The 25,124-nt window shown below is 41.4% G+C and overlaps 1 protein-coding gene across 4 annotated transcripts in view; it reads right to left on the reverse strand.

Moving 5' to 3' along the window:
• The window catches only part of MPP7 (membrane palmitoylated protein 7), a 537,461-nt gene that overhangs the window by 272,038 nt on the left and 240,299 nt on the right, over nt 1-25,124 (reverse strand). For all 4 annotated transcript variants that reach the window (XM_040352591.1, XM_040352588.1, XM_040352590.1 and 1 more), the window contains one exon: nt 3,751-3,869. In XM_040352591.1, coding sequence (XP_040208525.1) covers nt 3,751-3,869 — 119 coding nt within the window. The remainder of the gene's footprint in view (nt 1-3,750; nt 3,870-25,124) is intronic.

A 25,124-nucleotide genomic window follows, 5' to 3' on the forward strand; every position in this document is an offset into this window, starting at 1 on the left:
AAGTAAGTGTCAAAAAGAGGCTTGGTCCTTAAGTGGTTAAAGCAACAAGTCCGAAAGTGCTGGAGCATTAATAGGACTCAGGGGTCATTTGTTGTATAGCTTAAAAAGGGGCAAAAGTGCATGTGACCTTGATGAGAATTGAGGTCAATTCGTGGAGGTGAGCATATACAATGGGGAAAATAATTATTCTATCCCTGCAGATTTTGCAAGTTTGCCCACTTACAAAGAAATGAGGGGTCTATAATTTTTATCATGGGTGTATTTTAAATGATAGAGAAAGAATATCAACTAAAAATCCATAAAAAAAAACACAATACAAATGTTATAAATTGGGTTCAGTGAGTAAAATAAGTATTTGATCCCCAAGCAAAAAAATTAGTTTGTACTTGGTGGAGAAACCCTTGTTGGCAAGCACAGAGGTAAGCCGTTTCTTTTAGCTGGTTACCAGGTCTGTACACACCTCAGGAGGGATTTTAGTCCACTCTTCTAAATCCTAAAGGTTTCTTGGCCATCACTTGGCAACTCAAAGTTTCGGCTCCCTCCATAAATGTTTCATAGGATTAAAGTCTGGAGACTGGCTAGGCCACTCCATAACCTTAATGGGCTGGAGCGGCGATGTCGTCACTCCCGCACATGTGTGCGCGAGACTTCAAACCGGCAAGGGCCGGCGGCTGCCGGCCCTTTAGCCGAGGATCCCCGCTGCGCATGCGCCGCTGCAATCAGCGGCGCATTGCGGGGGGAATATCTCCTAAACCGTACAGGTTTAGGAGATATTCTTTATACCTACAGGTAAGCCTTATTATAGGCTTACCTGTAGGTAAAAGTAAAAAAAAACAAGTATACAACCACTTTAAGATTAAGAAGTTTGGAATATACCAGTGCTTGAAAACACAGATCTTATATGAACTGGTATTTAGGAGTATATTAGGCCACGGACCAGTTTCAGCAGACATGTTCGGTCGTGTGTAGGCCCGACCGGACAATTGTCCGGCGGATCGGACAGTTTCCAGCGGACAAAAATTTCTTAGCATGCCAAGAAATCTGTCCACTGTAAACCTGTCCGTCGGACGTGTTCGGTCGTCTGTACAGACTCACCGGACACCATCCCTCGCATGCGTCGTACTGATTCGATGCATGCGTGGAAGCTTTGAACTTCCAGGGCCACCCACGTCGCCGCGTCATCGTCGCCGCGACGGCGCGGCCACGTCCCCGCGTATTGTTTACGCGCGGATTTCTGTCTGATGGTGTGTACAACCATCAGACAGAAATCTCCGGGCGAACATGTCCGCTGACCGTTTTCAGCGGACTGTCCGTCCGTGTGTACGAGGCCTTAAAGTTTAATTTGGATTGGAATTCACATTATTATTATATGTTTATGGTTTGCTCTGCACCATTTTCTATGTAATATAGATGTGTCTGATTGGCTCACACTGCTGACACTTCTACTCTCAGAGAAATGTTTGTGGATAGGTGATTATGGCAAATTACAATAATGGTGGACTTCATGTAATATTGGCAGTAGTTAAAAGTTCATGCAATGATTTTTGAGTGTCTACACTATTTTAAGTGGATTAAAATAAGCTTTTGGGACTTGCCTGCAGTTCTGTTATCAAGAGTAACTTTGCAATTAAAAATAATGAACTAGCATTTTTTTTTTACGCCCAGAGAGGAATTTCCATAACTTTTAATTCAACCGCCTAGTCCCGCCCCCTCCAAGTTTAATTATAGTTGGCCTCACTGACATAGGCGTGCGCACAGGGTGTGCCAGGTGTGCCTGGGCACACCCTAATCACCCCATGTGCCACACATTCCCCCTATTTAAAAAAACAAAAAAACAAAACAAAATTAAAACAAATAAAATTGTAAAAAGAAAATACAAAATAAAATAAAAATAAAAACTACTGACACCATCCACTACCCTACTGAAACCAATTTCTACCCTACTGACACCGTCCACTGCTCTAATGACACCGTCAGTATATATACACATACACACAAATATGTGTTTGAGCTTTGGGGTGCACACCCTAATACAATGGGCTGCACACACCTATGCTCACTGATCAAAATTGGACACAGAAGCTTAGGAGGGTGTTGGGTCAGGCTTGTAACCATAGAAGCTGGCATAAATTGTCATAGAACTTAGAACCCCAGATGTTTGTGTTCCCAAATTACTTGAAAGAAAAGCTAAACTGGCATTTACTTTAACCACTTGCCGACCGCCGCATGTATATGTACGTCCACAGAATGGCACGCACAGGCAAATGGGCGTACAGGTACGTCCTTGCCTTTCCGCGGGTCGGGGGTCCGATCGGGAACCCCCCCCCCCGGTACATGCGGCGGTCGGATTCCCACGGGGAGCGATCCGGGACGACGGCGTGGCTATTCGTTTATAGCCGCTCCGTCGCGATCGCTCCCCGGAGCTGAAGAACGGGGAGAGCCGTGTGTAAACACGGCTTCCCCGTGCTTCACTGTGGCGGCGTATCGATCGAGGGATCCTTTTTATAAGGGAGACTCGATCGATGACGTCAGTCCTACAGCCACACCCCCCTACAGTTGTAAACACACACTTAGTGAAACCTAACTCCTACAGCGCCCCCTGTGGTTAACTCCCAAACTGCAACTGTCATTTTCACAATAAACAATGCAATTTAAATGCATTTTTTGCTGTGAAAATGACAATGGTCCCAAAAATGTGTCAAAATTGTCCGAAGTGTCAGCCATAATGCCGCAGTCACGAAAAAAATCGCTGATCGCCGCCATTAGTAGTAAAAAATAAATAAAAATAAAACTATCCCCTATTTTGTAAACGCTATAAATTTTGCGCAAACCAATCGATAAACGCTTATTGCGATTTTTTTTATCAAAAATAGGTAGAAGAATACTTATCGGCCTAAACTGAGGGGGAAAAAATGTTATATATGTTTTTGGGGGATATTTATTATAGCAAAAAGTAAAAAATATTGCATTTTTTTCAAAATTGTCGCTGAGGTGATCAAATACCACCAAAAGAAAGCTCTATTTGTGGGGAAAAAAGGACGTCAATTTTGTTTGGGAGCCATGTCGCACGACCGCGCAATTGTCTGTTAAAGCGACGCAGTGCCGAATTGTAAAAACGCCTTTGGGCATTTAGCAGCATATTGGTCCGGGGCTTAAGTGGTTAACAACCTCCAGCTGAATTTAGGAATAGTTTAAAAAAAAAAGGGATAAAAAAGTACAGATTTTTTTGTTTATGATACAAAAACTGCTTTTGGTTTTATAAATCTGCATTTTGTTTTGTTGCACACTTAAATGCAAAACAGTTATATAATATTACACCGGGGAAAAGGAAACAGAACACATAAATAAATAAGTTGGGAGAAAACACACTACATAAGCCAGAAAATTAGACAAGCATTTGTGTGTCTGCATCCCAAAAATTAAACCTGCCTTGGGGTAATCAGAAGTCAAATGTTCATTTTCCAGAGTTGTTCCCAAACATAGAACAATTTTCAAAGTGAAACATTTCAGGAAATGGTTTGTCTACAGAGAGAGCCAAACTGCCAACAGTCAACTAAGATGACTTTCTTCCCTGCTGTACAGCCTTCTGATATAAAAATCAACCCTCGCTGCTGCTTCAGCGGTTCAGACAAATGTGAATTTGTCATTTCCGTGTTATGCCAACGCCGTGTCTGAAGTTCCGAGGCCATCAAACCATAATCCTGTATAATGTGTACTGTGAATCTAGAATAGTATTTCAGTGGGGCTTACCTTTACCAGTGAATGGAGACTTTTTTCACCAAACATATCCCAGAGGAAGGTCAGGTCTTCTTGGCTGTCCACATGTGGCTGCAGCTGGGCCGGTAGTGTAGCCAAGAGCTCATACAGACCTATAAAACGAAAATAAAACAGAAAATGTAATCTCATTAATTTCACCTAACAACTCAGTCCAATGGCTTGCCCAACGTTCTACTCGATAAAAAAAAAAATACTTAGAAAGTTTGAAATTGGACTCAATTTTAACAAAACAGAGAAATATATATATATATATATTTTTTTAAGAAAAAGTACATATCTACCATTATCAATCTGAAATTTAAATTATTTTATTTACTTAATATATATATTTTTTTAACAACATACTTTGTGACTTAATCGCTTTTCCATTTCCACCGAGGCAAGCCAATGACTCACCAAAACGGAACAATTTCCAAAAACGAAATCGGGTGGTCTGCGGAACTGTGACTACACTTTGAAATAAAACTTTTTTTTTTTTTTTTTAATTTATAGCTCAATTAAGATTTGTATTTTCAAACGCCCCATAAAAATATATATATATGTTCCATAGAATCGTTCAAGAAATGAACAATACAGCGGGGAAACAGACGGCATGTATAAAAACACTGCTAGAATGTAAAATATCATAGTTAATTTTTTAAAACTTGGGAATTGCTGTTTTTCAATTTCTGCGAATATCATCTCGTCGCACTGCAGTAACTAGTAGGTAAAGCTGTACTTAAACAAGCTTGCAAAGCAAACAGTAGCACAGTGTTCTAGGAGTAGCGCACATAGGCAACAACCATCTATCATTTACACAAACTTTCAAGCTGCAGTCCAAGAATGTAGCCGCACTGACTGCATGAGTCTCTATGGGGAACGAACATGTCATGAGCCGCTATCAATTCATAGCACATGTTTAATTTTCCAGGGGGATTACTAGAGGTAAAGAGGACAAATTCACATTTTTTTCTGCTTGCTGTCTACAAAAACATGAGAGATCTCGGGGGGTCCCCACTACATGCTCCTGCTATTATTTTTAGTCTGGATCACTGTCGCTGTTCATCTAAAAGTCAACTTTTGCAAAACGCTGAACGAAAAAAAAAGGTCTGGTGTAAAAGGAGGTTCCGAATTTTGCATGCTAATCTAAATTCGGTATCAATGAGTTGTCATGGCCAAGCCTTCATGACCCACTAAGTGCCATTAAAAATGTAATCCTATGCTTTAAAAACCCACTGTTCCTTATTTGTTTTTTCCATCGACTGGCATGGGGCATGAATGTCCTTTTGCTAATACATAAACACGCGCTCTCCAGTTACACTTGTTTGCTGAGGTCAAAAAATAGATCTTTATCGTAAGCAGCTTCTCAAAATCTTGTTCATAAGCTCAAGAACATGATACAGTTAGTCCCTTGAATGTAGAGAAAAGTCTTTTCAACTCAAAGAAACTAATATATATTTATTATTGCCAAGTGGAATATAAATGTGCATCATTATTTGCCAAGTAGAGCTGTGGTGTTAGCGGTAACAGGAGCGCCCAAAGAACACATCCTGAAAACGGTGCTCACAAGCCTGGTGATTTAACAGACACTGCATTCTGTACTAAGATCCCCTTCAATCCAACCTATAGGATATAGGTGTACGTGCAGACTTTCATACGTTTCTGAAAAGTTGGACTGAACTCTGAAGCAAACCCAGTTTCCATTGTAAAATTATGCAAAGGGTGGAAGGAAATATATAGGCAGTATACAGTCACAAATCTTAGCGCAGAACCAGTAACATCCAACTAGAATTACAGAAAAAAATATTTTTAGGGTACACATTGGTTACTGTCCAACAACACCGAAATCCCTCCCTGAAGTCTGTTTCGGATGTGTTTGAATTACCCCAGAATATATGTTTCATAAGGGTATGGTGTCATCAACAAATGTGAAATACCGGTATCTGCTCTTAAAGTGGTTGTAAAGTCAGAAGGTTTTTTATCTTAATGCATAATAAATGTGGGGTATGTGATAATTTGGGGTGCCAGAATTTAGATAAAAAACCTTCTGTGTGCAGCAGCTGCTCCAGCACCCTTAATACTTATCTCTCTCCAGCAATGTCTACGAGTTCCTCGGCCGTCCAGGACTATCCTCCTGATTGGCTGAGACACAGCTCTCAAAGAGGAGGCGCCATTGGCTCTCACTGAAGTCAAAGTCAGTTAGACAATCAGGAGAGAGGGTGCGGGCCCGGACAGGGCTCCATGTCTGAATGGACCCAGGGGAGCTGTGACTCAGCTCAGGTGGCCCCCATAGCAAGCTGCTTGCTGTGGGGCCACACAACAGGAGGGAGGGACAAGGAGAGCCGAGGAGGGACCCAAGAAAAGGAAAATCTGGGCTGCTCTGTGCAAATCCCCTGCACAGGGCAGGTAAGTATGACATGCTGGTTATTTTTTTAGAGAAATAAAAACAAGACTTTACAATCACTTTAACCACTTCCCTACCACCCATAGTCATATGACGTCCACAGATGGGATCTCCCATCCTGGGTGGACGTCATATGACATGCTGGGCTTCCTGGCCATCTAGGGGGCATGCGCGCCCGTAGCATCGCGCAGGACCCGACCGCGCAATTGTCAGTTAAAGCGATGCAGTGCCGAATCGCAAAAAGTGCTCTGGTAAGGAAGGGGGTAAATTCTTTCGGGGCTGAAGTGGTTAAGGTGGACCCGTCACTTTCATTATCTTTTCTATCAATTATGTGATGCACGTAACGTTAACACAATTAAACTGTTCAATTTGTGCATTTAAAAAAAAGGTACACACTACCTAGGCTGAAAAAAACAAAACAGGATCTCGCAGTACTAAATATCCGATGTTAGTACATCGATCTCCCCACTAAACTATTGTGTTCCGACAGGGGGACTGCCCCCACCACCAGAACACACCGGTCATCGTTCTCAGCCTTTGGACCAGATTCCAATCAGCAGATTTTTTCGGGCATGCCCCTTTTGACAGGATTTTCGGACAGGCTGCTGTAAACATGGGCTGAATGTCAGACTGTTTCTATTGAACTGGGCGATATTCGGCCTGTGTGTACGGGACTTAACACTACCCTCTCCCCAGATTGACAATGCTGCCGTCCAAGGGTGGCTTTGTTGCTCCTCAATAAAATGGAGCCACCCTAAGACAGGGAGTGTGTTACTGGTCAGTTGATCAGATCACTAGATGATAATAAAGAGAAAAAAGACCAAATAAAATAAAAAATTTATGAATGAAGCCCTCCCATTTAACGTGGTTGTAAAGGCAGAAGGTTTTTTTTTTTTAACCTTAAAAAAACTTCTGCATTCAGAGCCCCCCTCCCCCTAAATACATACATGAGCTTGATCTCAATCCAGCAATGTGCACGAGAGCAGGTAAGTATAACATGTTTGTTATTTTAATAAAACAAAGACAAGCCTTTACAGTCACTTTAAGTATTGGCAAGGTACACTACATTACAATTTTGTTTTGGGGTTTAGATGTGCTTATGGACAGTCTTCAGCCACCAGCTACTGTTGAGCATGCATTAAAAAAAAACAAGCTGTTCATTAACTTTATAAGATATGCAGAGGCAAAGTGTCAGTTTTTGTTCCCTGACCCACCGATGCTTCTCTCCAGCAATATCACCAATCCTTCTACTGTATCGGCGCAAAACACCTCGTTCTTCTGAAAAATAGCGGGACATCTAACCTCCGCCCAATGACAAGAAAAGCAACCCAACTGATGTCTTTACATTTCAACACTGGGCACTTTGGTGGTGGCTGCAATGGAGCAAGCGGAGACAGGGGCATGCTGGAGAGGTGATTAAAAAGTGGTTGGTTGGGAACCTTTACATAGACATAGACCTATCATTTTGCCCTCAATAAGCAGGTGAGTGTACCCTTTAATAGAAAGAAGGAGGGCAGATAAATGGCCGCTGCTGTCTCGGCCTCCAAAGTTGTCATCCTGTTGGGTCACTTACTTTGAACAAGCAAGCAAAAATAGAAATTAAATTTTTCAGACTACATTGGTTGCATGCTTGTTCCAGATTACCAAAACATTAAGTAGTAAAGCAGGGAAGATGATCCTAAACCAGTGAAAGCAAATAAATTAATGTCCCCTGCCATATTGATATTATCATAGGCTCCCTTGAAGTGGAAAACAAGGAACTTCAGTGTCAAATCTAAAGTTATAATATACAAAAAAAAAAGAGAAATACACTGAAATTTTTATGGCCAAAAATGGCGTTTTCAGCATTTTGCCAATAGAGAAAAAGGTGCCGATAATGGTGCCAAAAATATGCGATTTTGCCACGATTTTACTGTGCTTATGGTGTGTTTTTCATAGGTCATGTGACTCAAAAACCTGCATCAAAAATGTAACACGGGTGCATTATTGATGCGTTTTCAGTGTATTTCAACGTGGAGGTAAGTTTTTGATGCTTTTTTTTAACTAAGCAAAAATGCAGCAAGCAAGATTTTTAACACCACAATGGAAGTGCAACGGATCAGTGTGAAGACATTAGAATTTAAAGGAATGCATTTTTCTTGAGCTTTTCTTGTGCCAAAGGTGCCCATAATGGCTGACAATATATTCATTTAAATTCATCATGATATTAATTAAAAAGTAGAATATAATATGATTATATATATATATATATATATATATATATATATATATATATATATATATATTTATATATATATCTGTCATTATTGATTTCGGTCAAGTTCATCCTGAATTTTCGGTTTTGCCACCAAATTTTCTTTTCGGTGCATCTCTACAAAAAAATTACATCTAACATGGTAATAAAACAGAATTACAGGAGGCCATAAAATACCAGTAATTACAACTGGGCTGTCAACTCCTGTTACTATTTACTGATGACAATGATGATCACATGAAAGTGAATCTGCAGCAGACAATATAAATATTTATTTCGTCCGCAGTGCCCAATGTTTAGAAAGTGCACAGTCTATGAGTTTTGTGAATAGCTCAAAATGATCTGTTCTTTTCTAGCATCTGTTTAGAATCAATCCGACATGGTACGGCAGATTTCGAAACTCCTCAATGAAAAGGACTTGGAATTATTGTCTCCTACTATCCGTTTTGTTGGGCATGACGTGCAATCATACTCGACCCGTCAATCATCTTTAATGTGATGAGGAACATCTGGCATGAGACATTTTTGTTATTACCGAGTCAGCGTTTCAGATTTAATGGATGTCTGAGCATGTCTATTTACCTATAGATGCTAGGAGTGATTGATGCATGGATGTGCAGCATGCACAATTACACAGCAATGCAGACAAACCTTAGACACGAGGAGCATGGGTTATCCCAGGCATTGCCGCAGTAGTTGAAAGTGACTGTAAAACTAGATAGGGCTATTTATAGCCTATTACTGTACAGACAATAATTATAGCATTGTATGGTGGGGCTAATGATAACCCATTACTGTACAGACAATTATAGCATTGTATAGTCCCCTGTTCTACAGACCTCACATCGACTGATTAAAGGACTATAAAATATGTTGAACAGAAAATTACCCAAAGCAGACCCAGAAGATTTGGTATATGTAGTATTTAACTGCTGTAGGTTTTACTCAACTATGGGCAAAATAAATTTGTATATACAAACACTGTAGCATTTTATTTTTACATTTTTTTGTTTTTTTTTTACAACCGCTACATAGCAAATAAATATGAGGGTGTGAAATCTGGCATAATTAGCAGACCTTGCCTTATAAGGCCCATTCACATTTGTGCACTGCAGTAAAGTGTGCCAAAAATGCACACGCATGATGCCACAACACATCTGCTCTATATGCAGAGACATATATTGGGAATAGCACCCCAACGCACTTTACAGTAGAGTGCAACAACACAATGCACTGCATTCATGCTGCGAATTGTGGTACGCTAAGTTTTGAAAACTCAGGAGCATGGTTTAACGCAACATGTTAAAGCATGCAAAAATGTGCGTAAACAATTCCCCAAATATCGCTTGAGTGTAGCTTTCAATTTTAAAGTGTCACTAAAATAATTTATTTATTTATTTTAATTAATGGTATACCACTTCTCAGTTTTCTTTTATTTAATATTTAAAAATTTGTCCTGTCGATTTGAGGCTTCTCGCTTCCGATCCTCCACTGATGCACCCCACCACTACTAGTATAAAGTGAGTATTTCTGGTCACATGTTCCACTCTATGGATAATACAATTTTGATGGAGATGAAGATGTCTGCAGGTAGATGCAGTTAATTTCGGGAGTGAGCAGGAAAGGGTGGCTATAATCCCATACACAAAGTGAAGAGAAAATTTGCTGTGCTGTAAATTGACCATAAAGCTTCAAATATTGATAAGAAATGTGAACACCAAATTAAATTACATTCAATAAATAATAACAGTCCAATGACAGAACCTCTTATTGGAATTCAAGATAATGAAAAAATCCAGGGCTCAATATTAGTCCAACTTACGCTAAATATTGATGCGGATGTCAAACAAAAAAGTAAATCTCCCAGGTGCGCCACCACCATGTACAAAAAATGGCTGCCTACCAGAGAGAATGGACTCTAAGTTATAAGAGTTATGAGCGTAGTATGGAAAGATATCCCTTAAGGTGGTAGTTCTTAAATCCTTTTTTCCCCTTTAGGTGGAAACGCTCTCATAGAAGATGGTGGGTAAATAATCACAGAAGCTTTACATCAGTGCAGCAGGCACCACTCTCCGATATAGCAAGGATAACTTGCTACAAATTTGTGGCAGTGTTGAATTATTACTTCCCCACCCTCTTCTATTATAGTGTTTCCACCTAAAGGGAAGAACGAGTTAAGGACTACCACCTTTAGGGATATCTTTCCATACTACGCTCATTTGGAGTCCATTCTCTATGGTAGGCAACCATTTTTTGTGCATATATATATACACTAAAAAACCGCGCTAACACAACACTACAAATATAGGCAGCGGCTAGCGTGTGATGACAAGAAAAATAAACAATATAAAAAGCCGCGCCAAATAACAAAAAATGAATATAATAGTTCAACAGTCCACAGGTAGTGTAAGTAATAGTGGATATTGGATTGATTCTCCAGCAGAAACAAAAACACTGTATTGATCAGAGGCTGATTTGCATGTAAAGATGTTGATTTTTCAATGCACCAGGTGACATGCATACACTGTGTGAGATCCCACCACCGGAATTATGTATCAGCTTACCAGATAGCAAGCCTTTGGTGCAGTTGGCTATAACCCAGCCACGGCCTTTAAATCCCCCGGGCTCAGATTTCCAATCAAAAAGACAGCTGAGGTTTGGAGTTGGTGTGTAATTCCGATTTAGGACACTCCACAATTCATCAGCAACCACAGTATACCGATAAGCGTAACCCAATCCGGTTCACATGTAGACAGGAGAATAGAAAGGGACGCAATAGCGTGATATCGTAGGTATACAAATTTATTAGCCGGCCGGCTTGTTTTATCTGTTTAATGCTGTGTTTATACTGCCTAAGTGTAAGTACATTACTTTCTTAAATAAATTTGTATACCTACGATATCACGCTATTGCGTCCCTTTCTATTCTCCTGTCTACATGTGAACCGGATTGGGTTACGCTTATCGGTATACTGTGGTTGCTGATGAATTGTGGAGTGTCCTAAATCGGAATTACACACCAACTCCAAACCTCAGCTGTCTTTTTGATTGGAAATCTGAGCCCGGGGGATTTAAAGGCCGTGGCTGGGTTATAGCCAACTGCACCAAAGGCTTGCTATCTGGTAAGCTGATACATAATTCCGGTGGTGGGATCTCACACAGTGTATGCATGTCACCTGGTGCATTGAAAAATCAACATCTTTACATGCAAATCAGCCTCTGATCAATACAGTGTTTTTGTTTCTGCTGGAGAATCAATCCAATATCCACTATTACTTACACTACCTGTGGACTGTTGAACTATTATATTCATTTTTTGTTATTTGGCGCGGCTTTTTATATTGTTTATTTTTTGTGCATGTTGGAGGTGCACCCAACATTAATTTTTTTCGTTTGACATCCACATCTAAAGCGTAAGTTGGACCTATATTGAGCACTGGATTTTTTCACAATCTTCCAATAAGAGGTTCTGTCCTTTGACCAATATTTATTTTATGGGACTTTGCATATAATTTAGTTTGGTCTTCACATTTCTTGTCACGATTTGTAGTCTTATCGTCAATTTACAGGGCGGCACATTTTGTATTACGTTTGTCACTTACAATCACATCTGATTGTTTTTGATAGCACCCCGCTTGGATCTACCAGCGCAATAGCACTTGAAATGTTATACACAAAAGGGGCATGGAGAACAAATGTGGCCACCATAGAAAAGAAAGTCTGAGAATAGCAGAGAAAACTTGCATTTGAGCAATTAAATAAAGGGAGAGAGAGAGAGAGAGAGAGAGAGAGACAGAGAGACAGAGAGACAGAGAGACAGAGAGACAGAGAGACAGAGAGACAGAGAGAGAGAGAGAGAGAGAGAGAGAGAGAGAGAGAGAGAGAGAGAGAGAGAGAGAGAGAGAGAGAGACTTGCATTTTAAAGTATTGCTATTATTTTATTTTAGAAAAAATGCAAGTTTAGTGTCACTTTAACCCCTTTTATGACTGCTTAACACATATGTGCAGTGGGAAAAGGGTGGGCTTTAACGCCATATGGGTTGCTGGGTGGGCAATGTTTTTGTGCTGAGAGTGCGCTCACTGCACGCTCTCAGCACAGAGAACAAGCTGTAATAGTAAGCTCTTGGACCCTGCTAATGATCGGTAGCTGGTGGTACCGCCATGTGACTACTATGACAACCAATCACAATGGTCACGTGATCAGTCAATCTTTCCCATACCAGAGCCCCGCCCCAGCCAGCATTTAGTATGCCAGAGCGGGTGGGAAAGGGTTGTGGAGGATTTTTCAGCAACATGCTAAATTAATTGTTGAGCTGCAAAGGAAACATGCCAAATGCGCTTATGTCACCATCTTGCTATGTATTGTAGCAGACACAATCACAAAACTACATCACAAAACTAGCTTAACAGAATCACAAATGCACTTATCAGTAAAAAAATAAAAAATTGAACACACATTGCCTGAAATTTTTGCCAAAAAACACAAAAGCCATAATAGCTCTGTCTGCCTTCCAAGTGGACACCTATATTGTATAGAGCACTTCAGGTGCAGTAAATGTACATTAATATGTCTACTAAACTGAGGAGTACAAGGAGCTGGAAGAACATTCCCCGTGGTTATATACACAGTAGTAATAGAAAGAGAATCTATAATCCACCCGGTCGGCACTGGTGTTCCTGTTAATAAACTATGCCCAGTTAAATTACAGACATTTTTAATTGAAGGGGAAATAAAATATCACTCATAAGGTTTCCAACACATATTACATTAAATTTCCCCCCAAAATGTTACCTTACATTCCAGTGTTTTATGTCATTGGAAAGCTTTCCGGATTTTTTTTTCTTCTTCTCTCTCCCTCTTTTACGATGTATATTTTTTGGCCCGTTCTATACTAGGTCTGGTGGGCTGTAAAACTTGAAAATATGCAGGATTTTTTTTTTCTTTTTTTTTTCAGTAAAGAAGAATATAAAGACAACTGTCAGCATTTTCAAGAAAAATAATAGAAGTTAAAAAAAAATTGACTGATAGTAAATAACAAAAGGATGCCGTAAGGCTCTTGATTGTTTTGTAGGTGTGGTCTGTTTCTAATATGAAGCTGGCTGGATTATATTGGCTAAGCATTCCCTCCTAATACACATAAGAATCAAATAAAGGGCTGGCTGTGGACTGCACTTAAGCTGACCCATGTTCAGAGACAAACCTAGGTGAAAATATGTTTTTGCAACTTTTTCAGTTGCACCCCTGGCTATTTATAAAAAAAAAAAAGCTGAAGCCAACAGTAACTGTATTCCAATATTTCAATAGGCTCAATCTACAAATATTTAAAACAAGGATAGTAAGTAACTTTATCTTAGCCACATTACTAATTTGAAAATCTAATTGGACGCAGTTCAAAACAAACTGTCACTTTGTTTAAAAAAATAAGTGCCGAGTTTTTCAGCACATTTTTTTGTGCTGAAAATGCCCCCCTCAGCTTATACTCGAGTCACCTTTTTGCGCCTGATCTCCCGGAATTTGGGGGCCCGGTACCGGCCGGCCGTAGGTCCCCTGGGCCCCATACTTTGCACACATGTAGCCCCACTCTTCCAAGTGTGCAAAGTTTGTTGGCCGGGGAGCACCGATTTTTCAAAGCCGGGCACCCCTTCCATAGACTCCCATGTTAAACAGTAATTTCTCTGGTAACTTTGGGGACCCGGTACCGGCCGGCCATAGGTCCCCTGGACACACATGTAGCCCCATTTCTCCTCTACAAGTGTGCAACGTTTGTTGTCTGGGGGACATATGGCTGGGGAGCACTGATTTTTCAAATCTGGGCACCCATTTCATAGACTCCCATGTTAAACGTCAGTCTAGTCATGGACACAGTGAGGCATGGACACAGTGAGGCATGGGCACAGTGAGGCATGCACATGGACACAGTGAGGCAAAGTGAGGCACAGTGGGGCATGCAGATGGACACCCTAGGCTTATACTCGAGTCAATACGTTTTTCCATTTTTGTTTTGGTAAAATTAGGTGCCTCGGCTTATATTCGGGTCGTTTTATACTCAAGCATATACGGTATATTTATCCTGATGCATCAACTTTATATATGAAGCCTACTGTGTTTTGTTACTGCATTACTGGCATGTCAAAATCTGTTCTCTTAATCATTTTACCGATTTACAAATAGGCAAGATAGACTTTCTACCCTTCGTTACATTATTACATTTTTTTGTAGAATCTTGTTTCATCGTGACCATTTTTGCTTTTTTTTTTTGTTTGTTTTCAATTCTTACTATTTCAAACTTCTAAAAAACTGCAGTTGTTTTAATACGAACACTTTAATTTTTTTTCTAATGATTGCATAGAAAGTAACAACTTTGCAATTCAACTGGGTTGATTTACTAAAGCTGGTGAGTGCAAAATCTGGTGCAGCTGTACGTGGTAGCAAATCAGCTTCTAACTGCAGCTTGTTCAATTAAAGCAGGGGTAGGCAACCTGGGTCCCTCCAGCTGTTGTGAAACTACATTTCCCATAAGGCATTGCAAGGCTGGCAGTTACAATTACTCCCAGAGGCATGATGCGACTTGTAGTTCTGCAACAGCTGGAGAGCCCCAAGTTGCCTAGCCCTGAATTAAAGGACAAGTTCACATTTTCAAAAAAAAAAGAATAACTGCACTGTAGGTAAAAAAAATGTGCATTTATTATTTTTTGTTGCAGGAGCCTGTAAAGCATTGCACCAGCGACCAGCAGATTGCTGATGTCACGCAGGTCTCCTACAGACCTGTCAGTGTCTCTACTTCCTCATATGTCATACGAGAAAGCTGATACATACTGACAGGAAGAGGGACCACAGCGCTATGGGAATTCACTTAAAACAACAGGCCGACAGCTGCAAAGGCTATCGGGCCTTGTCGTTTTCCATTCACAGAGCGCTGTTTTTTTTTTTTTTGTGGCAGCTAGCGGGTGGAGAAGATCCCCAGCTAGCTGGACCAGTGGGGTAATGGGAGGTGCAGGGGCCAGTGCATTCATAACACATTATACCCCGAACATGTTATGAAAGATGAACTTTAAGCTTTAAAGCGGAACTTCAGTCATTTTTTCAACTTTCCATCTATTAAATCTTCTGCACTTGTTTTTTTAACTTTGAATTGTAAAACATTTTCTTTCCCGTCAGTAAATACCTTATACAGTCCACTTCCTGTTTTTGTCTAGTAAAAAGCCTAGGCTTATGATATCATGGACAGCTCGCTCTCTCACTCGAGTGAGATTTTTCCAGAGGGAGGGGGGCGAGTCATAAGAGGGCCAATAAGAGCTGTAGAGCTGGAGGTGTGCCTCTGTGTAAACCCAGGAAAGTGAACAGGCAGCAGCTTCAGCTGCCCACAGTTAAAATGATCGCAGCCAGACTCAGTGGAGGGAGATTTATGCAGCACATTTGGCAAGTACAGAAATCACAGTATATATAAAATAATATGCAAAGTGGTTGGAGGGAAGCTTCAGAATAGCAAAGATGTTTTGATTACAAAATATGTGAACAGACTGTAGTTCCTCTTTAAAGGAGAAGTATGGGTTTGGGCTTTTTCCCCCATCATACTTACCTAGGTGGATGCAGCATCAGTCCGATGCTGCATCTGTCCCCCGGCGTCTTTTAACCAAGAACCGAGTCAGCCAGCAGCTCTGCTCCTCCATGCTTATTGGAGCGCTAAGCTGTGGAGGGGTGGGGAGCCCCCCCCCGTACATGCGGCGGTTCCCGTGGCTTCAGGAGCAATCCGGGACGAGGGCGCGGCTATTCGTTTCTAGCCGCCCCCTTGCGATCGCTCCCCGGAGCTGAAGAACGGGGAGAGCCGTATGTAAACACGGCTTCCCCGTGCTTCACTGTGGGGGCTGCATCGATCGAGTGATCCCTTTTATAGGGAGACTCGATCGATGACGTCAGACCTACAGCAGTTGTAAACACACACTAGGTGAACCCTAAATCCTACAGCGCCCCCTGTGGTTAACTCCCAAACTGCAACTGTCATTTTCACAATAAACAATGCAATTTAAATGCATTTTTTGCTGTGAAAATTACAATGGTCCCAAAAATGTGTCAAAATTGTCCGAAGTGTCCGCCATAATGTCGCAGTCACGGAAAAAAAAACGCTGATCGCCGCCATTAGTAGTAAAAAAAAAAAAAAAAAAAAAACTATCCCCTATTTTGTAAACGCTATAAATTTTGCGCAAACCAATCAATAAACGCTTATTGCGATTTTTTTTAACAAAAAAGAAGAAGAATACGTATCGGCCTAAACTGAGGGAAAAAAATTGTATATATGTTTTTGGGGGATATTTATTATAGCAAAAAGTAAAAAATATAGCATTTTTTTCATAATTGTCGCTCTATTTTTGTTTATAGCGCAAAAACTAAAAACCGCAGAGGTGATCAAATACCACCAAAAGAAAGCTCTATTTGTGGGAAAAAAAGGACGTAAATTTTGTTTGGGAGCCACGTCGCACGTCCGCGCAATTGTCTGTTAAAGTGACGCAGTGCCGAATCGCAAAACCTGGTCTGGGCATTTAGCTGCCAAAAGGTCCGGGGCTTAAGTGGTTAAGCTTTGGAAAAAAAAAAAAGAAGAAAAAAAACTGGAAGCTGATCAGTTTCTATGCAGAGCTGCACAAGATTTAGCACCCTCCATCTTTAGTAAATCAACCCCATGATCATCAGAAAAAAGCTTACTATTCTGGATTTTTGTTGTCGTTTTGTATGCATTACTTCCTTATATTAAGTAAGGACACAATAAACAGGCCCATAGCAGAAACATAAAAAATTCTCTTTTCCATAAAGAGTATACAGGGATGAGAGCCGAACTCATTATGGCCCAAAATGCTGTGCCATCATTTTTATGAACAGTCAGTACAAAATACTGCAAAAACTGAAAACAGAACATGCACGTGGTATATTCTGCAGATCTGTACCTTTAGTAAATTGAAAACATCAATTTCTATCATAAAAATGCCAGATTTCATTGGCTGCTTTATAAAAAGCTCCTTGATGAGTCTATGGAATATAAAAATGTTTAAAGGAGTGATTACAGCTGTCATTTTTCTCTGACAGATGGCAAAATAAAAGAAAAAATACATGTTGTTACAGCCACCACAGAAAATCATTCATGAAATTTTTTGTTTTCAATGTTAATGAATTTTAATTCTAGGAATTCTGTTCCTTTGTAAAAAAAAAAAAAAAAGAAGCACGCTATAAAGTAAAGTCCAGCGAGGTGCATGACAGATTTATAGAACTCCCAGAAGAGCCCAACACTAATTCTTCTGAGCTCTGCATCTTCAACAGGAGAGTCGCTGCAGCTGCTATGCCCGCCCCTCCTCCTGCCCATTCACAGAAGCCTTTGTATTATGCAAACATATTCTCTCAACAAGAGTTTGCATTCCAGTTTTTAAAAAATTTGCGCTATAGCGGTTTTACAGTTTAATTTATTTTTTCATGCTACTTTGATTATGGTGTGAAATTATGTCTGCTGGTAGTGATGTGGAGTCGGGAGGCGTTCTTGATGATTTATCTTGCTGGTGGAGCCATTAACCCTTAGGCCGGGTACTCACGAGCAAACATGTACGGTGAAACCGGTCCGTCGGACCGTTTTCACCGTACATGCCTGCCAGAGGGCTTCTGTACGATGGTTGTACTAACCATCGTACAGAAGTCCGCGCTTAAACACTACGCGGGGCGTGTCCACGTCGTCGCCGCAACGATGACGCGGCGACGTGGGCGGGCCTGCCATTTAAAGGCTTCCACACATGCGTCAAAGTCATTCGACGCATGCGAGGGACGGCGGGCGCTCGGACATGTACGGTAGGTCTGTACTGACGACCGTACATGTCCGAGCGGGCAGGATTCCAGCGGACAGTTTTAAAACACGTCCAGGAATATTTGCCCGCTGGGAAAAGGCCCGGCGGGCAAATGTTTGCTGGAATTCGGCCCGCTCGCGCCTACACACGACCGAACATGTATGCTGAAACTGGCCCGCGGACCAGTTTCAGCATACATGTTTGGTCGTGTGTACGGGGCCTTAGAGGCGCAACATGCTTTATGACCATTATATCTTTGGTCATACATACTGTATCTGGTAAACAGCTTGATCACAGTGGTGTGGAGGGAGCACGTTTTGTTTTTTTGAAGCACCTTGGAACATTTAAGAAGAATATTTGCACTTCATTTATTGGAATTTATTTTTATATTTATTTGGACTCATTGTCACTTTTAATTTTCATTGATTTCTTATATTGGATTTGTGTATGTATTTACAGTATATTGTATGCGACAGTGCATTTGTTTATATTTTGTCATTTGTAACCCCCTACATAGCAAGTCTGAGACCAGGAAAGAAGGGGCAGCAACCAGGGACCTGGAAAAGCAATATGAAACTCCTGGGAAAGCAAGGAGCAGCAACCTGGAACCTAGGAAAGCAACGGGCAGAAACCTGGGACCTGGAAAAGCAAAGAGCAGAAACATGGGACCTGGAAAAGCAAATGGAGGCAACCTGGGACCTGGAAAAGCAAACGGAGGCAACCTGGCACCTGGAAAAGCAAGGGCCAGCAAACTGTGACCTGAAGAAGCAAGGGCCAGCAAACTGTGACCTGGAAAAGCAAGGTCCAGCAACCTGGGACCTGGAAAAGCAAGGACCAGCAACCTGGGACCTGGAAAAGCAAGGACCAGCAACCTGGGACCTGGAAAAGCAAGGACCAGCAACCTGGGACCTGGAAAAGCAAGGACCAGCAACCTGGGACCTGGAAAAGCAAGGACCAGCAACCTGGGACCTGGAAAAGCAAGGACCAGCAACCTGGGACCTGGAAAAGCAAGGACCAGCAACCTGGGACCTGTAAAAGCAAGGACCAGCAACCTGGGACCTGTAAAAGCAAGGACCAGCAACCTGGGACCTGGAAAAGCAAGGATCAGCAACCTGTGACCTGGAAAAGCAAGGATCAGCAACCTGTGACCTGGAAAAGCAAGGAACAGCAACCTGGGACAACAAGGGGAAGCAACATGGGACCTAGGAAAGCAAAGGACAGAAACCTTTGAACTGAAAAGAAAAGGGAGACAACCTGGGTAAGCAAGGGACAGCAACCTGGGTAAGCAAGGGGCAGCAACCTGGGACCTAGGAAAGCAAAAGACAGAAACGTGAGACCTGAAAAAGCAAAGGGAGGCAACCTGGGAAAGCAAGGGGCAGCAACCTTGAACTTGGGAAAGCAAGGAGAAACAACCTGGGACCTCGAAAAGCGAGGAGAAGCAACCTGGGATAGTGGAAAGCTACCTGGGAAAGCAAGGGGCACAATCTTGGACCTGAAAAATAAACAGGAAGCAACTTGGGACCTAGAAAAGCCACGGGAAGCAACTTGGAAGCTTAAAAATCAAGGGGAAGCAACCTGGGACAGCAATAGAAAGCAACCAGGGAAAGCAAGAGGTACAGTCTGGAACCTGGAAAACGAAGGGGAAGCAACCCGAGACCTGGGGAAGCAAAGTCTGGTTTTACTGTATTGAATAGTGCTTGTACTTCTGTTGCGAAGTGTTTTCTGACAGAAAAGTTATACACATAATGCATCTGTGTTCTGATACTTCCCTTATTATCCAACCAGCAATATGAGAACGGGGCATAGTCAAAGCTGTACTTCCTAACCGAATAAAAAATCTGAATCATCATTTGTGGCAGGGGTGCCTGAATTACAAGACTTAAAGAAAATTACAAATATACTTGCATGCAAAGCTGGTCACATAGGTGTATTTTAACCACAGTATATATGTTTCTGTTTCACTGGGGTCCAGCTTAAATTAAATAAAAATACTTATTAGGAAAATTATTTTTAGCCTTCAGGTGATGCACACCACATGTGTAAGTTACTAAATGAACGTCATAATTCAGCCAGTGTCTGATTTGCTGTAATGTAAAGCCAATGATTGCATTCACTACCACAACTGGAAAGTCCAACTGAGTGAAACATTTCACCCCAGGAGCTGCTCAATTTTCCAGGGATTAGTTTTACAGTACCGTGAGGAGCTAATTAATTTAAACGTAATGTGATGCTATAGCCCTGTGGGGATGTGTTAAAGTGATCAGACCATGAAATAAGGTAAATGTCATCACATAACATGCCATAATGTGATCTTTCACAGAAATCTGAAAAAGACTTCAGGCCCTTTACACTCGGGACACCCATTATTCTAGAGGTCTGGGGAGTTCAGAGCCATGTCACACTACCAATATTTTACAGGATTGCACTCACCTGCTCCTGCCACATGGCTCCTTCGCTGGCTGAACAAGCAATGTATTGATCCATGGTTGTCCCCTTTGTATTTAATTTGAATTGCTACAAATCTCTATACTGAATGCAACAGCATAAAATATGGAAGAACAACCATGTAAAAGAAAATGTGAGTCACCTCAAAAATTCATTGAACGTTGCCACAATTGCCCACTTCTACTCCAGGACTGGAGTCCCCCAGAGCCTTCCATTGGTGGCACCTTCATAATTATCTTTGCGCCCATTCTTTTCTCAATGGCCGTACTATTTATACTTGGGCAGAAGTTAAGGAAAACTATTAGGCCCCATTTTCCCAATTATTTAGATTCTTACAAATAAAACATTGTCTCTCCACCATATTCATTAACAAAGACCTTATGAGTCAGCTATCATTATTTGAACATATATGCCACCATGCACCTCTCTCCCGTAAACTAATTTATATTCTCTACTCTCATCATGAATACTTCCAACCACCACATTGATCACACTTAAGTGGGAGACAGACCCCCAGTGCACCAGAGATAAAACGGATTGGTTGCAAATCTGGGCCACAATAGCCTCTTGCTCTATTAATGTGAATACTATCAAGTCTGCGTTCAAAACGGTTACCAGATGGTACCTGGTCCCATCACGAGTAGCCCACCTTCAGCCTTCCCATAATGGACTGTGCTTTCGTGGCTGCCAAAAACCGTAAACCCCCACCGATCTTACGAAAGCCCAATTCAAATTGGTGACCATTTTGTTAGGGGCAAAACAGACCATTGCCAAAGTCTGGAAGAAACTATTTGTTTCCTTTGAGAAAGTTCATCCTCAAATAGATGGGTTCTTTATTAATTAAAAATTGACCAGCATCCTACTGGACACACAAAATACATTCTCTCAGATATGGACCCCATGGATACAATATGCCCATCCGTCTTTGTCCATGGAGAGCTTTAACTCATCATAGCAGTCCAGAATTGGGGTGCTGGCTTTGGGCATCCTTGACGCTCACTCCCCTTCCCCTTATCATACCTCTCTACCCTATCCTCCTACTGTGGACATCCTTTCTTTTTCTTCTTTCCTTGTTGCAGATTTTGTTCTGGATTCAGACTTGATGTCTGGACCTGCTTATTGTTTTGGCCCGTAAAGATATTGCCTGGCTCATCGATACCTACTTTAGCGCACAGGCTACAAGTTTTCTTTATTACTATGCAATTTATTTTGTTGGATGTTTTTACATTCTCAGCAGATACATTCTAGCCGTTTACGATCTTCTTGACAATTTCAAAATGTTCTCATATGCAATGTTTTGTACCTTTACATTTTTTTCAATAAAAATCAATTGAAAGTGAAAGTTGACACAATTGCTCAAAATAGTTAAAAATAGCGAATTTTTCCCTTTAAAGAGACCCTGTAGGCAAAATAACTGTTTTAACTAAAGGTGCCTCTTCATAGTTGCCTCTCCAACAAGTACTTAAGGCCCGTACACAACGTATTCCGACAACAATTGTCCGACGGACGTGTTTTGTTGGACAATCTGACTGTCTGAATGCTCCATCGGACAATTGTTGTCAGAATTTCCAACAGCAAATGTTGGCTGTGCATGCTCTCAAATTGTCTGACAAAACATGTGTTCCGTCGGATTATCCAATCGTGTGTACACAAATCCGTCGGATTAAAAGCCAAAGAACAAACACGCATGCAAATGCTAAACATCAGACAACAATAGCAGAAGTTGCCCAAAGGGTGGTGGTAAAGAGCTGAAAAAACACGTGGTTTGGTGTATGTTGGCTGAAAATGTTCTACTGTGTGTATGCAGAACAAGTTCACGTACAGCGCCCTTAGGACACAAATCCACGAATGTGTCCAATGGAAGTCCGATCGTGTGTATGATGCTTTAGTCTGTTGAAGAGCTAGCGCTTCCAGAGAACCTTCACATCTGATCCACTTCCAGGTGTGTTGGGTGCCTTGTTCCCTGCTTTCTGCTGTGGTTAAATCCATGGACAGTCTGCGTCCAAGGTCTACAGCTTACACATGTAGTGGTGTAATCCAACGTACTGCTATTAACATGTATGTAGCAGCTGTGTATCCCAGGGGTGGGGAAAAAAAAGCTCAAAACCTATATTATTTGGCCTCATGACCCCGCATATGAGGCCTAAAAAATATCTAAACCCAAGAACCAACTGCAATTCATTGCATCTTACCATTCTTTAGATGTGCTGACTGTATTAGGTTTCTTCACAAAAAGATTTTTCCATAGACGCCAAGTGTATGACTCGGCCTCGCCAGCTCCCCCCGGCGCCAACGCGTCATTGGATTTGATTGACAGCAGCGGGAGCCAATGGTTGCGTTGCCATCAATCCAATTAAAGCCGAGACTCCGTGAAACGAAGGATGGCGGTGACACGATCCTCGGAAATTCGGGGCTCAGGTAAGTAAAACGGGGGGCGGGACATAGGATGCATTAAGGTGAAAAAACAGGTAGGTTTACAACCCATTTAATATTGAACCCTACGGACTAAGACTGGGATGCCATTAACCCCCCTGGCGGTATTCCCGAGTCTGACTCGGGGTTACATTTTCGTGCTGCGATCGGTAAACCCGAGTCAGACTCGGGCTCGCCTCGCTGACTCCACAAGCATGGTTTACTTACCTTGTCCCCGGATCCAGCGATGCCACCGCGCCGATCTCCGTTCTCTGCGACGTTACGACGCACGGGGCGGAGAACGGCGCCAAATTCAAAAAGGTAAACAAACACATTACATACAGTATACTGTAGTCTAATAGATTACAGTACTGTATGTAAAAAATACACACACCCCTTGTCCCTAGTGGTCTGCCCAGTGCCCTACATGTTCTTTTATATAATACAAACTGTTCTTTCTGCCTGCAAACTGTAGATTGTCCATAGCAACCAAATATGTCCCTTTATGTCAAAAATGGTTTTAGAGCAGCTAGAAAACAGCGATAATAAATTATAATCACTTGCAGAATTGAGCGATAGCGATTTGTGGGAAAATTCGTCATAAAAAAAAAAGTAATGACAGCGACAATTCTGCAACTGAGCAAATTTCAGTGATTTTGAGTTGATTACATTATTGAATAATTTTTATTATAATTATATTATTATTTGTTATAATTATTTATAATATTATAATTTATAATTTTGTTTTTAAAAAAAATTCATACCCAGGATGCCTACTAGACTCTTGTTTGGTCAGATTTAAGTGAGTTATTTCTTAAAAATGACAGGCCTACAGTATAAAACGCCAAATTTCCTTGCAAATAATGGTACCGCTTTCAGCACCTAAAATCTGAAATAATCATACCGCTAGGGAGGTTAAAGTTCATGTGTGTGTGTAAAGGCAGGTGTCCCAATACCTTTGACAATATAGTGTACGAATGACCACCAGAGGGAGCATTTATAAATGTGTAACTGAAGTATCAAATAATGGGACAACAAGCAAGCAATTAAAAAATACTATAGCTCAAGATGTCCAACATTGCTAAAACTTCTTACAGGTTTATATGTTTGCCCTGTACAAATGGCTCCGGACCAGAGGATATTTCTCTTCTGGAAAAGATTCTTTACTTTCAACTGCTAAGGAGCGATGCCCAAATACTCTGTACTTGTACTTAGCAGGCCAGTAAATCTAAAAGAAAATAGAGAATGCACTGCAAAAAAAGTCCCAGGTAGAAAATATGAAAAAGATGAAACTGAACTTCACCACATTCCAGGAAGCCAATGGCTGTAAATGGAACGATGTCAGTGATCCGTCATGACACGGACATTAGTAGAGGTGAAAACCACAATACTAGCCAATGATTGCTATACTGAGTGAAAAATCACTCCTAATAACATCTCACATCATTTTCCAATGGACTGAACAGCACATTCTAAAAAGGAATATGAGAGACATATTGAGCTAGTGAAAGAAACAGAGGACAGGACGCTAACAGAAGCCCGGCTCCATGCAGAATATGAAAATAAAAATCATCATCTGCTCCCAGTATGGATTACACTAGACGCCCCCCCCGATCCCACTACACGGATTGTGAACCCGACATCGCTAGGAGCTGCTGGAAAGAATGCAGATCGGTTTATTAAGAGGAATGTTTCATGTTCCCCTCAAAGGACATAGAGTGAAAAGATTTCTGGCAGGTACATGGAAACAAACACACACCCGACCTATAACAGAGTGGACTGTCACAGCTTTTATTTCTAAGAGTTCGTTCATGCGATCAGGAGTGACCGGTATTTTTCTGCAATGAATAAATCGCTGGTCACCACTAAAGCACACAAAAAAAAATTTGTTTTCATTGTGCCCCAGCCACGCCATAATGCTGGTGTGATGTGTGGTGAGCTGTTGCAAGATGCAGTATGCCTGTATTTTTCCACAGCCCACCGGAACGACCCCGCAAGTCACCGCACAGCGGCACAATGCCCTGCTGTGCACTGA

Source organism: Rana temporaria, chromosome 5, assembly GCF_905171775.1.
Source record: "Rana temporaria chromosome 5, aRanTem1.1, whole genome shotgun sequence".
NCBI classification, from domain to species: domain Eukaryota; kingdom Metazoa; phylum Chordata; class Amphibia; order Anura; family Ranidae; genus Rana; species Rana temporaria.